Source organism: Seriola lalandi, unplaced genomic scaffold, assembly GCF_002814215.2.
Source record: "Seriola lalandi dorsalis isolate HSWRI2012SDOR001 ecotype SW California unplaced genomic scaffold, Sedor1 jcf7180002054554, whole genome shotgun sequence".
Lineage (NCBI taxonomy): Eukaryota > Metazoa > Chordata > Actinopteri > Carangiformes > Carangidae > Seriola > Seriola lalandi.
Window position 1 is genome coordinate 451204 of NW_019525107.1, and position 15456 is coordinate 466659.

Here is a 15456-nt window from a genome sequence, read left to right on the forward strand (position 1 = left end):
TTCCATCCATTTACTTAGATTTGTGGCTGAAGGTTAAGATACTTATTTATTTTATAATTCATAAATATGATTGATAGCCTATATTATTAATATGACAATGCACAATTTCAAACCTCTACATAAATAACCACATCAATCTACTGTGTATAATTGATAAACACACAGCTACACAATTAAAGAAAAAAGTATTCCTGGACCAAACACAGACATGAAAAGAATGATGCGAGAGCAAAAAGACACTTGATGGAAATGTCTTTTGGGATTTTGCTGGCAGGAAAAATAATTGAAACACAGCTAAGTGAAGCTTGACAGTTAGCCTGCTACGGAGCTGGCTATCTCAGCAGTATCAGTTACCATGGTTACACTCTGGCTTTATCTGCCCTTATCTGCCTTGATGGAAAGGGCCCATGTGTTGTACTGAACTACTGAACTATGACCTCAGTGCTAAAACATTTGATTAATTCAACACAGAACTCCTAAACTTTATTGCAGAACTGTTGTACTGATATTAACCTGTGTACACAACAACATGACCACTGAGTGCATGTTAAATGGCAAATACAGATCATTTTTGGCTTAAAAAATGTCACTGCCTTGAAGCTCTGTGTCCTCACTGTCATTGGGAAAAGACCTGACTCCATCCACTGCCTTTAGATCATACAATGCACCTGTGTTACATCATGTTACATTACAACATATCTCCATCATTAAGTATAGTGTATTGTCCTAACAGGTAGTCTGATTGAAGTTGCATTGAGGCAGCAAATGGAAAATTAAAACATGTCTTCATCCATATGTTTCTGTTTTTCCCAACATCTTATATTCAAAGATATTAGAAGAGTCAAAAGATGTAACTTCAGTAGCCTAGTGGTTGTGAGTATTTATCACCTGGGCTGTTTTTAGCAGATGTTTCGATGGTGTGATTTCACTACAGGAGCGCTGCTTGGACATCAGAGTCTAGTGCTGTTTTCACAGCAGGATCACCTGACTACTTGTAGCCTAAAGGATGTAAAAAGGGAGTTTGGATGATTGTTTACTGAGGACTCGCTGCTATGAACCTGATTCAAAACATTTTAACCTTTTTGTATGTTAAGATAAATTAACACCACCCATCATGTCATGATCATGGATCAGGTCCCTTTTCTTAAAAAATTAAAGTGGAACAGAAAGTGAGAGAAAAGATAAAGTGTCTCAGTGACATTTCTGATGCAAAAATTCATCAAAGATGCAAAAGTGCTGAAGAGGAAGTTTTTTTTCATGAGAACAGCGACACTCATTAAGTCAGACAGAATCAGGAGGGGGAATTCAAGGCTGGACATACGATCCTTATCCTGGACGGGAAACAACATTAAAAATATTCTTACAAGAATTGTAATATTGCAGTAAATTCTAAGATTAATAGTGCTCTGGTTAAAGAACAATGGGAGGCAGATCTTTGAATTCAAATGAGAGATGTTTGTTAGCAAACAGCAAAATGTAAATTGTCGACAGAGTTTATTAGACACTTGAGAGAATCGGTCGCTGTAAAAGTGATGCTTCAACAAAATGTATGTGATCTGGCAGAGCACTTTATCAAATAATATGGAATTTCATTTGTCAATATTCATGGTACTCCTCAGAGACTCCTAATATTTAATTTAATTCTGTAGGAACAGACTTTTCTTGTGTACAACATAAAAACATAAAAATGGGTAGATCAGACTAAATGTCTTCTCATGACTTCATTTATTCATTCATTTTTGTTTTGTGTGTATTTTTTAACTTGAAAGAACATGATTGTTTGATTTGAAATACATCTACACAAACATGCACTTTAAATTCTGAGAAATGTGATGAATGTGCCTGTGTTTTACAGCAACCAGAGGTACTACACCACTTGGGAACGACCCAAAATCTGCCAGCAGATGTTATCAGACTTGTCAGGAAAATCAACAGGTAAATCTGAAACCAAGTACGCATAACACGCACAACTTCATAAAAGGGCCAGGAAGCTTATTGTTAAATTTCAATTGACTTCTGTGAAAGACCAGAGTGAGGTCTATTTTGATAAACTTTATCATGTATTCATGTAAAATATATTCCCACTTCCTGAAATTAACATGATGCATCTTACAGAGCTCATGACACATTTATTTATTTACATGCACCAAAAAACACACTCCTTTTTTATTTATTTATTTTTTTTACAAAAGGCTCCAAAATCATAAAATACAAAATCATTTAAATTTTTTCTGAAAACCTAAATGAAAAGTACAAATTGTGACATGATTAAAACTGTGACATCACTGAGCTGCAGTGGACTGTGCAGGCAACAAAGTCCTCTGTTAACACTGTACACAATGCAAAAATAAATGCAAATAAGTACAAAATATCACACTGACTGAACTCGTGGAGATCAGTCGAAACCTGTCCAGGTGGAACAAGGCATGGTACGGCTCACAGCCCCATCACAGAGGGAAACACAGCAGCACCTGTTGAAGGAAGAACAGTGCTTTCAATCCACCGAGACGGTTTCTCTCGACGCCCTTCCAGCTAAACTCGTTATCACTTAATTTACACAGGCCTACGTCTAAATCAACATTAGGTCGTACTTTTTGGGCTACCTTGACCATCTCCTGTGTCCGCATCGGGGACTTTCCAGTCCAGCTGGCGACCTTTTTCATAGAGCCCCTTCAGGATCTTCCTCACTTCGTCGTTCCCACCTCCACGACTCAGCTCCAGGTACTTCCTATACAGCTGCAGAGCGGTGCGTGCATCCTCTATGCTGTCGTGGGTTTCCCCTTGGATGTTGAGGTCTGTGAACAGGAGTTGCCCAATGAAAAGGACAATGAGGAATGATTAGTCACCGTGATTCCTACAGCAACATTTTCTGGCAGCACCAGTTCCCAATCAGGATTTTGGAAATTAACAGGGATTAACACCTTGACACTCCCATGCAAAAACAAACACCCCTTTGAATTATTCCTAGAGATAGTCGAGGGTGTGGACAGACCACAATACTAATTATTCAAGCTAGAGGTGAACAAACTGAGTCAACTCAATGATTTGTTGACCAACGGATGTTTAAATGGACCATCTGTCCTCAGATTTCTGACTTGAAAATGTCAGATGATCACTTAGCAATAAGGTGCGTATAGAAAGACTCTCCGCTTGCAACAACAAGCCTCTGCAAGCTGGGGGGTGGGTGGTTACTCAGTACCGACTTCGTAGTGTTCCCAAACTTTTGTATTAGTTTAATATTTTCCTATTTCTTGTGTTCATGAAATATAAAGTAACAGTGCATTAACATTTGAGTAAAGGCTCATGTTAATGTTTACAACAGAAAATAAACAAAATAAATGAAATGTGGAATTTGCCCAAACCTTTGCATATAATTGTACCTGCAGCTGCACTGGATTTCTCACATCCCTGCACATTTTCAACTTTTTTCATTTTAACTGACCTAAAAAGTACCAGGCGAGAAACCTCAGAGAAATCATCCTCTTGCGGGGCAAATGGAAGAGGTAGACAGTGTCGATGACTTGGTCTTTGAGAACCTTAATAAGAGCAGAGAGAAAGAAACTTGTATCATGACTGCTCAAAGAGAAAATCTGACTGCAAACCAGGCAACAAAACAAATCTGACTTATAGCAGTTGTTAAATAACATACCAATAAATTAATGACCCGAAAGTCCTTCTGTAAGCCATGACCAACAAAGCGAACTCCTGTGTCGATGAGGAAGCGCAGCTTTAGGTAGGTGGACTTCAGAGTGGTCAGATGCTTTGAAGAAATCTTTGCGTCCAGGTCTCCTGGTTTGATGCCAGAATACTGTGTCAGATAGTCGACCACCTGGACAAGCAAACAGTCAGTGAAGGTTAGGTACCAGAACAGGTGTGAGAAAGCGCTGCACTTCTTCAAGGTTAATATTAGACTTTGTAGTTTGCAACATAACTAATAAATAGACTTCTCTATCAAGTCAGCAGAGGGTACTCTGACCTGGCTGTGTACAAACAAGAAAGAAGGGACAAGTAACCAATCATCTTGATCTGAGCACAATAAAAGAAGATGAAGAAATGTTCCTGTGATTCTTACTGTTTGTGCATCATGTAATAATTGAAGTGCAAACATAAAACAACACACTTCAACCTCTTTGCTCGTTTGTGTCTGCTACTCATTTCACTTTCCTGAGTGGCTTGAAATGACTCCAGGTCCTTCGAATATTTTGATACTGAATGAACTTCCGATAGCTTATCCTGCTTTCTTCAGTTTTGACTCGAGTGTATTATCACGCCTGTGAGTGCATTATCAACACTAACAAAAGGACACACTGTCTAATGACAATGAAGGTAACATGATAGAGGCAGTGATGGGAAAAGGTGTCCTCCCAGCATAATAATCTGGTCAAGTGTATTCAGTTTCTACAAGAGCAAAAATATTCCTCTAGACGTCATGTTTGCATTTATTTTCTGCTGTTCTTCTTTCTGCATCTTGGTGTTTTCATTCTGCCGCCTTTCACCTGCTCCTGAGTAGAGATGTAGTCATCGATGAAGGGCACGCCCTCGTTGGGCCCCTGACCCCTCACACAGGTGATCCTGGCTACAGACATCTGACTGGGCTTGATGGTTGACTTGGTGCCATCACTGCGCAGCTCTGCCTCTTCCTGCAGGCACACATTCATGAGTTAGGTTTATTTACAGTGTATTATCACATGAAGAAGATTTTATCACACACACACACACACACATATATATATATTCTTTTTTATTTTTTTCCACTGAGCACAGTCCAACAATAAAACCTTATTTACAATGAAGCTCATGAAGCCCCAGAGGCCTCAGTATGTTTCTGTATGTGACTCATAATATCTCACCTCTCTCTATGACTAAACTTCCAAGGTGAACACACAGAATTATTATAAATATTCTAGCTTCTAAATATGGTTGGATGACATATCATTACTCATTATGGCAGAGTGTTCCAAGTATTCCCTGACCTATTACTTTATGACTATCTCTGGACACGTTGTTTCCACTTGTAACCAGGTTACAGCTTCATGCAAACAAGAAAACCGGTTTCTAGAATAGGTGTAGAGGATCAAACAGACAGCAGTGTCATAACCCAGACTCACCTGATTGAGTGTGACGAACTCTGCGTCCAGCCCCACCAAGTCACCTGCCTGCGGCATCTCACTGACCATGAGGGGGATGAAAGTGGCGTGACTCTTCCTCTGTTTCCGAGCCAACGAAGCTTCTGTCAGCAGCACGCTGGCGTCTATGGGATTTTTAACTGAGACAAACGGAAAAGCGAGAGTAGCTAAATGAATGCACCAAATACAAACCCGCAAGTAGAAAACTCAAGAGTTGATGTCCTAAAACTTACTGCGCAGGTCGTATTTGGTATGGTAGTTCCTTTTTGAATAATATAGGATGGCTGGAACTTTCCAGCTCACATCAAACTGTGCAGCTTCAGTCTTTGACAAAAGAAAAAAGACAATATTTCCACATGGCTGCAAACATAACATGTCATTACCATAATGTAAATAAGTGGTGAAATAATTACCTTGTCAATTGGCTCAATTAAGAAATCATTGAAAAGGTACCACTGCTGGTGTGTGACTCCCTGAAACAAACACATGTATCACGTTAAAGGTTAGTTTTCAAACACAGAATCGATGCGGCCCAGTGGCATGTCTCTCTCAGACCCAGAATTTTCTAATCTAAGATTCACTCACCTCTTTCCTTTGATGGTAGGTCTCTCCCACTTTGATGTGTGCAACCAGGTTTCCACCTGTGCGAGCGTCCAGGATGTGGGGCACCGTGACCACCAAGTCATAGAGAGAAGCGCCCTCCGCCTCTTCAGCAGCACTTAACTGGTGTGGAGACAATATGATGAGTCACTAACTACATGTCAAGCTCAACACCACAATGCAAGCCGAAATAAGATGAATCAGTTGGAAATGCTTTTTCCCCTCACCTCCTCTCCTTCAGGCCAGCTGCTGATCTCCAGCCCCTGACTTTTGCTGATGGACATCTTGAGAGTGAGAGGGATCCAGACGTGGCGCAGATCCTCTGCCCGAGTGTCGAAGGTGAAGCCCTCCATACTGCACAACTCCTCCCCACTGCACGAGTGTGTAGAGCAAATGGTGTTAAGACACATTCAACTGATACAAATGATGTTATTTGTAGAGCTGACATAATCAATCAATAGACAGAAAATTAACTGGCAACTAAATTGCTAATTGCTTAAATCAAAAACAAAAATGCTCAAAGTATGACAGCTCCAGCATCTCAAATATAAAGATTTGCTCTTCTTCTCTCATTGTTGTCATTGTAAATCTTTGAGTTTGGGACTGTCGTTTGGATAAGAGAAGCAATGTGAAGAAATATGTGAAATTATGATGGGTATTTCCTCTTAATTGACGTATTATAAACTAAACAATTAATTGATTAATTGAAAAAATTAAGCAGTAATTTGATTCACGTGTAACCTTATTTCTTTGATAAAAAAGGGTCTTACTCCAAGCACCACTCGGTGGGCATTGGTGGGGGTTCCTTAGGTTTTGCAGGTTCCATCGCCTCTTTTTGCATGGCCTTGTTGAAGGCATACTGTGAAGGTAACGACAACCAAATAATTATACAATTCACATGACTAGAAACATGCAATTAAATGCAAGTGAATTTGAAACTTGTCATAAAACCCAAATGAGCGCCGTTTACCTCGGCCTGAACCTTCCAGAATTCAGCCTCTTTAGCACTGTTCACCTCACAGTTTATAACCAGAACATCTGGTAGACATCGAATGTTGCGTGTTTGCACCTACAGTGGTACACAAAGACATTATCACACTGCAAAATGGATTCAAATCAGACTACAAATGTATTATCTGTTAATATGAACTGCTGATTTGTCTGAATGATGGCTGTAACTCACTGTGGGCTGATACTTCTCACAGTTTTCACACCACGCCTGGGTGCTCTGCTCCAGACAGATGCTCTTCTTCAGGATCTCGGCAAAGTCAAACTCCTTTATTGTCTTTTCTGACGAGTCAAAATGACATTAATGTTGTTTAGTGTCAACAAACAGAGAGCTATTTCATCTGTCTTTGTGCAGATGCACAGCTCAGCCTACACAAGACTGTCCAAGCACACCTGGAACTCACCTTGAGAGTTCTGTTCAGGGTAATGCATGGTGAAGAGCAGTGTGAGGGAGGAGCGGACTGTCTCCTTGCCACAGCGACACAGGCTGCTGTTCTCAACTTCACATCCAAACAATTTTCCAATGGCAGACTCACCAGAGGAGCCCAGAGAACTGCAAGAAATGCATCATCAAAACAACACTAACAAATAAATGATCACATTTCCCTTAAGTTAAACTTAACTTAAAGCGTTGTGCCTCAACACCTCCAGATTGTAATGGGCTTTGTTCAGGGAATTATTTGATTCTACACTAACGGGGATATTGACATCTGTTTGTGTTTGTTGCTCTGACCTGCTGCTGGCACCTCTGTAGGCCTGCGGGCCCTCCTGCTCCTGTGTCTCCTGGTGGAGCTGGGTAAGGATGAAGCGGTTCCAGCTTTGGATTAAACGGCCCAGTCTGGCCTTCCCTGTCTGCTCGTCTGAGTCTGCCAGGATCAGGCCCAGCGCTGATGCCTCAGGGATTGTGCGAAACGCTCGGAGGAAGTTACTGGCCTTGAGAGGAAGAAAGAGGAGAAGTGGCATTGTGAAATCTGCATATTAGACAATGTGCAGCTACAACAAGATGTGGATAAAAATTTACATTTGCATTTCCAGTGATTCATTTGGCAGACATTTATAACACCTCTGCTTTGCCACAGGCATCCACCTACAGTTATTTAGAAAAAAAAAAGGAAAAAAAGAAGCTACCTGACATGGATCTCCCCGTGACAAATCCAACATGTGGAAGAGGAAACCCAGCTCACAGGCCAAACAAAACTCCTTCTGGCACAAATGATTTTGCACTAGGCAACGGATTGGCTCCAGGAAATATAATACCTAACGTGAGAACACAAAACAGAGACAAACAAATCTGCATGAGTAAGAGAAAACTTTTAAATAACATTTCAAGAATAAATTTGACTGAACAAAGGAAGAGGAAAAGCACACTTAACCTTCCTAGTTGCTCACCTGGATCATGCAGTTACAGTAAGCATTGGGGATGTGAGGCTCCAGGCCAGCGAACAAGGTTCTGTTGTAATGTTTGAAGTCAAAGTCCTCCAGTCCAAGTTTTGAGTATTTAATTGTGACCTGATACAGCACAAAGATGTCTTCATCATACAGAGTTCAGCAATCAAAACCTCTTTTTTGTTGCACAGCAAAAGCAAAAAAAATTATCATAACACAAAAATCAACCAACGGTGCAATAAAATATGGTAAATCGTACCTTTCTGTACTTTTTGGGCACCATGTAGAGGTGTGGCTCTTCATCACGTCCAATTGGTGATTCAGGGACTTGGTTGTAATTATCATAATCAAGCTCCACGTCTTTAATCTTATAAGGAACCTGAAACCAGTGACAGAAAATTGATTTTTAATAACATGACACTGAACACAACTAAATGTGGATATTGTCTGCATCTAAATATAGTGGAAAAGACACAATGCCAAGGCTGTTACCAAAATACACCTTGTAGAAATCTGCCCATGTACTCAATTATTTAGTGTTTCATTCATCATGTCCCAAATGCTGAATTATGTCAAAACATTTTTTTTTTTAACTGCACTTGTATGAAGTTAACTAATCAATGAAAACTATTTACTGTATTGTTTTTGAAAACATCCTCTCTTTACTATTAGTGCCTAAACGTCTTGCACAGTACTGTAAACTGTATGTTTTTACATGCCTGGTTGCGAGGGCGGGTACGAGGATTGGCTGCGTAACCAATGAACCCCACAGTTTTCATTGTGCGCAGGATTTCTGGGTCTACAGGAGGAGCTCGTCTGTTGGAGAGAACCATGTGTTTTAAATGAAAACCTTTATTAAATGGTAGCAGTGAAGAAAAAGGGTTAGGAAAAATGTCTGTTGGTCAATGTTTCCAACTGAGTAATCAGACTATCTATGGCAGACCACATTCAATGTTTGGGCACACTTAAACTGGTATTAAAGTACTTTTATTAAATCTGAGCAGCAAAAAACAAATCAAATAAAAAACACTTCAAGTCAGATTTTATAATCATTCCTTGTTGGTAGTAAAATGTGATTAAATTATTGGAGATGTGTCTCCGCTCTGACCGCTCAATTTGTTCCATAAATCTTTCCTAATGTGACCTATGAGTAAAGCACTGACATCACTTCAACAGAATTATTCAACCATATCACCAGAAAGGAGAAATTAACAAGTTCCACACTGTGACAAAATATTTTTATGGTCTGAGGAGTGAGATCATACATCTGCATTTTTATGCAGCTGCAGTTTGATATTTTGGTTTCACATTGTCAAGTTGCACCACCAGTTCTATATTTCTGCTACTGTCAACAAACCCCACTACAAGACTAAAACCAACAATGTGTTAGTCTGTCTTTGAATACTTTCCAACTTCCTTATCACGGCTGCGGCACTCTGCCCCAAGCTCACTGGTTCCCACTGAAGACGTAAATCTCTGGGCACAAATGTATAGTTTCATTTTCAACAAAGGCTGAATTATTGCCTAAATCAGCTTAACAATATGGTTTAGAGAAACCATTACTCAAGCAGAAGTAAATAGATTATATGATGGGAACTGTGCAGGTGCATATTAAGTGCAGTGGTGATAGATTTGAGCTAAACTACAGTGTTCATGTTCAGGGTAATGAAGGGGAACATGTCACCCAGTGAAACCCTCATAACACTTACGTTAATTAAGGTCAATGGCCCAGAGGAATAAGCTATTATCAGAGATTGGCTACAAAGACAATATCACCAGACAGGTCATTTAATGTACATTTAATGTACATTTTTATGTGGTTACTGTAACCACCGATAGGTTCAGCATGTCTGAAATTGCAAATGCACCTACTCCTTACTCTCCTACTGCAATGAAGCTTTAGTGCTGTCACTCACTTGTGTGTTGCTTTGGATTAAAGCCCAGCTAAAGGAATCAATTAAAAATAAAATGTACAGATTCGATTTGGGAAACACCATAGTCATAGGTTCCTGGCCTGCTTGTTAGTGGGATGATTACTCTTTTCGTGTGTAACACACTGTTAATTCATAAATCAGTGTTACGACTTTTATTTAGTATCATCACTACCAATCATAAGCAAATCAGCTACGGGTAATATACGAGACTGTATTACCTGGGGCTGGGTGTAGCCAGGGCTGTGGGCCAGTCTGACAGCAGCGGCTCAGTGCTGGTCAGCGGCATTGGGATGAGCGAGAGGGGCAACAGGTCATGGTTCCAGTCCAGCTGAGGCAGCGTGTCCACAAGGCAAGGCAGCGCAAACTCTGTCTCCCGAGAGTAGTCATTAAATGAAACCTCCGGAGCATCAGACCACAGATGCACACACCCCCCAGAGTCCCCGAAGGCCAAGGCTTGTTTGCTGGATGAGACGTCAAAACTCATGAGCAACTGGCCCACAGTGTTGACATGAAAAATGTCCGCCACATTGGCGAGACCAGTGGGCTCACAAAACTGGCATTGACCTGGAGAAAGAAACAGGAGGTAACATTTAATCTGTGGTGGGAATGGTTTCACAACACAAGTACTGTATGTGTAACCTGGACAATTATTTCCAAGGAACATGTACAGGTAGATGTAAATAGAAAACCTTTCCACTGTAATCACTATTTCAGTGTGATGCTAAAATATAAATCTTGGTGTTAGCATAAGAAAGCATGAGTCACATTTACTGACCAAGCTCTCCAAGTCAACAGACAGACAGACTGGTATGAATGAGACCACACATTCACTGACTGGTACCTGTCTGTGAGATGATTGCCAGGCGTGACGTGTAGGTAGGAATGAAGCGCAAGAAGAGGGGGTCCACATGCACTTGAAGTGGAGTGACGGCTCGCATCATGCGGAGGTCGTACACCATGAGAAAACGGTCGCATGCCATCCCATTCAGTCCTCGGCTGGAGAACCCGCAAGCGGCCAAAAGATTTCCATGAACGTCAAAGTCGGAGAGGCTTCCTGAGAACGCGTCAAACTCGTGCTCCAACTTGAAAGTACGCAAGTCCCGAAGGGTTACCTGGTTTGAACAGAGGGAGACCGTGAAAGTTGTGAAAACCAGAAAACTTTCAAATCTTTCACAAACAAGGTGAAAGGTTATCCTTACCTTCCCAGAAGTGTGCCCACAGAAGAAGAAACGACTGGTTTGACGCATTATTGCCACTCCTGGTACCTCAACAGTGAACTTTCAAGTATGCAACGAAAAAGTAATCAGTCAATCACTTGTTTTTAAATGCGTTATTCTTATATTTTGTGGCAAATCAAGGTATAAGTATCTGTGGATGATTATAAATTTAAACCAAATGTCTCACCTTTTGAGTTTCTTGAACAGTATTCAAGTCAACTTCAACCACATAGTTTTGTAATCCGCCCATGAGTAACATATTGTTGTCAGTCATGAGGAGACTATGCATATCAGCTGCTTCCTCCATCCTGCACACATACATTAAAATAATCATGAACTTTAATCAATTACTTAAATGAAAAATTAAAATAATTTTACAGCTGTGGTTGTCTGCAGACATTTGTTTCTATCAATGTTTAGTGACACTTACGGATAATCAAACATGACAAGGCCCCCACGGGTGTAGCATTTCAGGTTGCACTTAGAGAGAAACAGCACGCCTGTTTCCAAACTCTGAATGTGTCGAATGTCATCTGTTGCGTGCACTTGGAAAGAAGAATACCGGCCCATTGTAGGTCCAAAGAATGAGGTTGCATGGCCCTGGAGAGAAAAATAAAGGGAATAAACAGATGAAAAGTATTGCTGAATTTTCATTGAACTGGTGACAACATGCATGCCTCAGAAGCAATCTATACTCCATAATAATTAGGGATCTTACTCTGTGGTTTCCCATCCAGAGCATTTCCTCCTGAAGATCAAAATGGGTTGCAGTGACTGGGATGCCAACTTCTGAAACTACACTGTGGAGCTCAGAAAACATCCCCTCCATAAGGTGCACTGGCTCGGGGACTGTCACAGCCAACCCCTCTGGATCAAGCTCCACACCCTGCAGTAGGTTGGGGTTAAGGTGGGGGTCCATGGATGGCTCCATACCCGCCTCCAGAGTACCGTGAAGGCTGGGGGGGTACTCACCCATCCCCGCGTCGAGACCGTCAAAGTTCATCATGAGTACAGCTAAATCAACCTGCAGAGGAATAGCAACTTCTGTGAATACTATTACCACCCGAACTGGGGCTAGTACCACCCTGGCGAATAAACAAATTTCATTTAATATATCTCATTATTAGTCAAACTATCTATCAGCTCGTATCTTCAGGCATGTTTTAATGCTAGGTTTGGCTTGGCTAGCAGTAGCTAGCCCCGGAAGCTAACGTTAAAGCTAAGTGCTAGCAAATGCTCCACAGCCAAACCTACAGTGTTAATTAGTGAAATCTGTACTAAAGATACGCCAACGTTTCTTCACTTGCAGCATCAGTGTCTTACTATAGTATACGGGCAGCTAGTTAGATGCCGTTTACTTTAGCTAACTTAGCTAACGATAGCATCGTTTCACAGCAGACTGTTGTGGCTAAACTGGGCCACACAAACTCAAATTCTACTCAAAAATAGCCATATTCCTGAAGATTATGTGTCACTTAGTTTCAAAGACGGAGAGTCTTAACGTCGATGTAAAGTTTACACCAACCTATTCTTGAAATACGATTTACCGCACAGGAGTCCATGCTCACTTCATTCACAACAATAACACACACAGGGAAAAAACCATATAGTGGTGCGTTCAAGAGCAGCTACACTGTTTTTGGTTTACTCCGTATGATTTCTGTCTACACGATTTGATTAAATTTGCACCACCAAGTACAATTTGAATATGAATGAAAAAGTGCATACATAGGCTACACAATTAAATGTTTTCTATTGTTTTTTCTTTTAATTATTGTGACATTTAATATATTTTATCCAAAAAGTGTGTGATATATTATTTAGTTGTGTAGCGTGTTTCAATAGCCTATATATGGAATTTGCTTGTATGGTCCTTCACAAATAGTGTTGTCTAAAGCCTCGGGTGAGCTGTGGTGAAAACTTTTCTTATAAGATATTTCATTGTGTAGCCTACGAATGCATTTATTTATTTATTTATTTATTTATTGATTCATTAATTTATTCTTATATATATCTACTAACATTAACCTGGTGATCATGTGCTTGCTAAATGTCACACTTTTATATCCTCTTAGCTTTTATTTTGACTTTTTTAAAACTTCACTTCCTGTCTGTCCGCAGCTCTACTGTTTGACGAATGAGAAATGAAAAAATAAAGAATTTGCAAGAAAACAAATTTGAACATTTGTTGAATTTGATTTTCTGGCTTTGTGTCTGGAAACAAAAAAAGGAATAAACCACGTGGTATGTTTTTTTTGTTGTTGTTAAAAATCAAATTAAACCATGTGAATACGGTTTTTGGTTTCAAACAAAAATAATGATAAAAGGAATTGCCAAAAACCAAAAACGGACTGATTTTTATTGGTTTTTCGTTTTCTGATTCTGAGACAAAATAACAGTTTATCTGTTTTGGTTTTGAAACAAATAACAGATTTATGTTTTTTTTCTTTTTAAATTAGAAATGAATGACAAATTATCTGATGATACCCGGACCTTGTCTGACAATTGAGCTGAGAGTCTGCCATGTGCTCTGATGTGTAATTAAGGCAACAAAGAGAGTGAGAGGTCCACATAATTATTTTTGCCCTGGGACCCCCTACCCAAAAAACTACATACACTTGAGCATCAAAAGTAGTATCTACATTTCTTTTTTATTTAATATTTTGAAAGTGTACAATATAGTTACAAATGCACAAATGCATTAAAATGGTAATAATATAAACATTCAATTAAAAGGAGGGAGAGTGCTAGAGGTTAATAGTAATTCACAATATTGAATTCATAACATAAAGCCAGTATTTTTTTTGTTTAAATTCAGTAGCTACCTGCATTGTTTGGTGTTAATTTGAACTAGCTTCTAACGTTTTAGATGGATAAATAAATATCGTACCGGCTGGTCAATAATGCAATCATTACAAACCCTTAGTTACAGGTATATTTTTTATTTCTATATAAAAAATAACAGAACATAAATGGGAAAAGTATAGGAAGTGTGACCACATCTTATGTCTTCCCTTATCAGTTCTCTGAAGAAAAAAATTCAGCTGAAATGCAAAGGTTTTTCTCTGGTAGAGAACAGGGGCAGATGGAAAGTTTGTCCAATCAGTTGATTATCGCCCCGAAATGTAAAGGTTAATCTCACTTCCTCGGGACAGCCATAGATGTGAAACTTGATTAAACCACATCTTGGTAATTTGGTGAATTATTACTCGCACTGGTTTTGTCTATCACACACAACACACTCACATCTAAATCATTTCAGATATCAGGTGATTAAATCAGTTCAAATGTTGATCTTATTGAAATATAAATAACCTTGTTGATTGTTTAACATGTTGTGACTAGGCTACAACAGGCGAGTCAAGTTTGTTTTTGTTTTCTTTGTTTCTTTTTATATTTATTAACAACCACCTAAATATAATGAGGTTGTTGTGTGACCTAATATTAACCAAACACCAGTTCTGAGTCTTCCTGCCCGCGTGTTGCGTGTTTACTGATTTGCACTCGGCATGAACTCACGTGAGGGATGCCCAGGAAAACCCTGCACTGAGTCACAGTCCGGTTTGGCACTTTTCAAAAACATTTAAAAGCCGCGCCGGACATTGAGGACTCATCATTCACAGGGACAAGCGCACAACAGGAGCCTCTGGACACAACTCAACACAGTCCAAAATGAATTTTTCTTTCGTGACTTGCGCTGCTCTTTTCATGCTTTTCACGGCTGCATCCTGCGCCCCAGCCGTGCCGCAAGATGCATGTGCGGCTGTACAGCACAGCTCTCTGGAGCTTAATCGCATCGCCAAAGCTGTATCAGAGAAGGTAAGTGTTTCTATTTTTCTTTTTCTTTTTCTTTCTTTTTTTTTTTTGAGAATGTTTGGAATTATTAATGCAAAAATACACCCAAAATATCGGAAATAACTGTCATACAGCAGCTGGAAATAGCAAATTATAATAGATGTACTCTGGCATCATTAAGAATATTTCGCTTTAGATTTGATGTATAAACCGGAATTTATTGCTTTATGTCTTGATTATTTTATATAAAGTGGTGTACTGAGCATGTCTTGTCTCAAATGGTCTGTAGGCACGAAATGGATCCAAAGATGTGATCAATTTCAACATCTCACCTGAGTGGATGGAGTCCAGAGACAAGTGTGCTCCTGGGACACTCAGACATGAATCTGT

The 15456-nt window shown here is 39.8% G+C and overlaps 1 protein-coding gene across 2 annotated transcripts; it reads right to left on the reverse strand.

Annotated features, from left to right (window-relative positions):
- Positions 1-2109: 2109 nt before the first annotated feature.
- On the reverse strand, positions 2110-12899 carry pan2 (poly(A) specific ribonuclease subunit PAN2). 2 transcript variants are annotated; one of them, XM_023415660.2, is made up of 26 exons: positions 12797-12899; positions 11990-12295; positions 11702-11871; positions 11459-11579; positions 11254-11331; positions 10896-11166; positions 10273-10618; positions 8840-8936; positions 8380-8499; positions 8124-8243; positions 7863-7991; positions 7468-7667; positions 7139-7287; positions 6910-7016; positions 6697-6795; positions 6497-6585; positions 5954-6098; positions 5712-5849; positions 5540-5599; positions 5360-5450; positions 5109-5266; positions 4497-4640; positions 3650-3829; positions 3443-3536; positions 2604-2795; positions 2110-2471 (listed from the first exon to the last, which is right to left on the reverse strand). In XM_023415660.2, exons 2-26 carry the CDS (start codon positions 12275-12277, stop codon positions 2437-2439), a joined length of 3621 nt encoding a protein of 1206 aa, XP_023271428.1. In that variant the 5' UTR covers positions 12278-12295; positions 12797-12899; the 3' UTR covers positions 2110-2436. The 2 variants fall into 2 exon arrangements, with proteins under 2 accessions (XP_023271428.1, XP_023271427.1); XM_023415659.2 differs by having other exon boundaries at positions 2592-2795.
- Positions 12900-15456: the final 2557 nt, after the last annotated feature.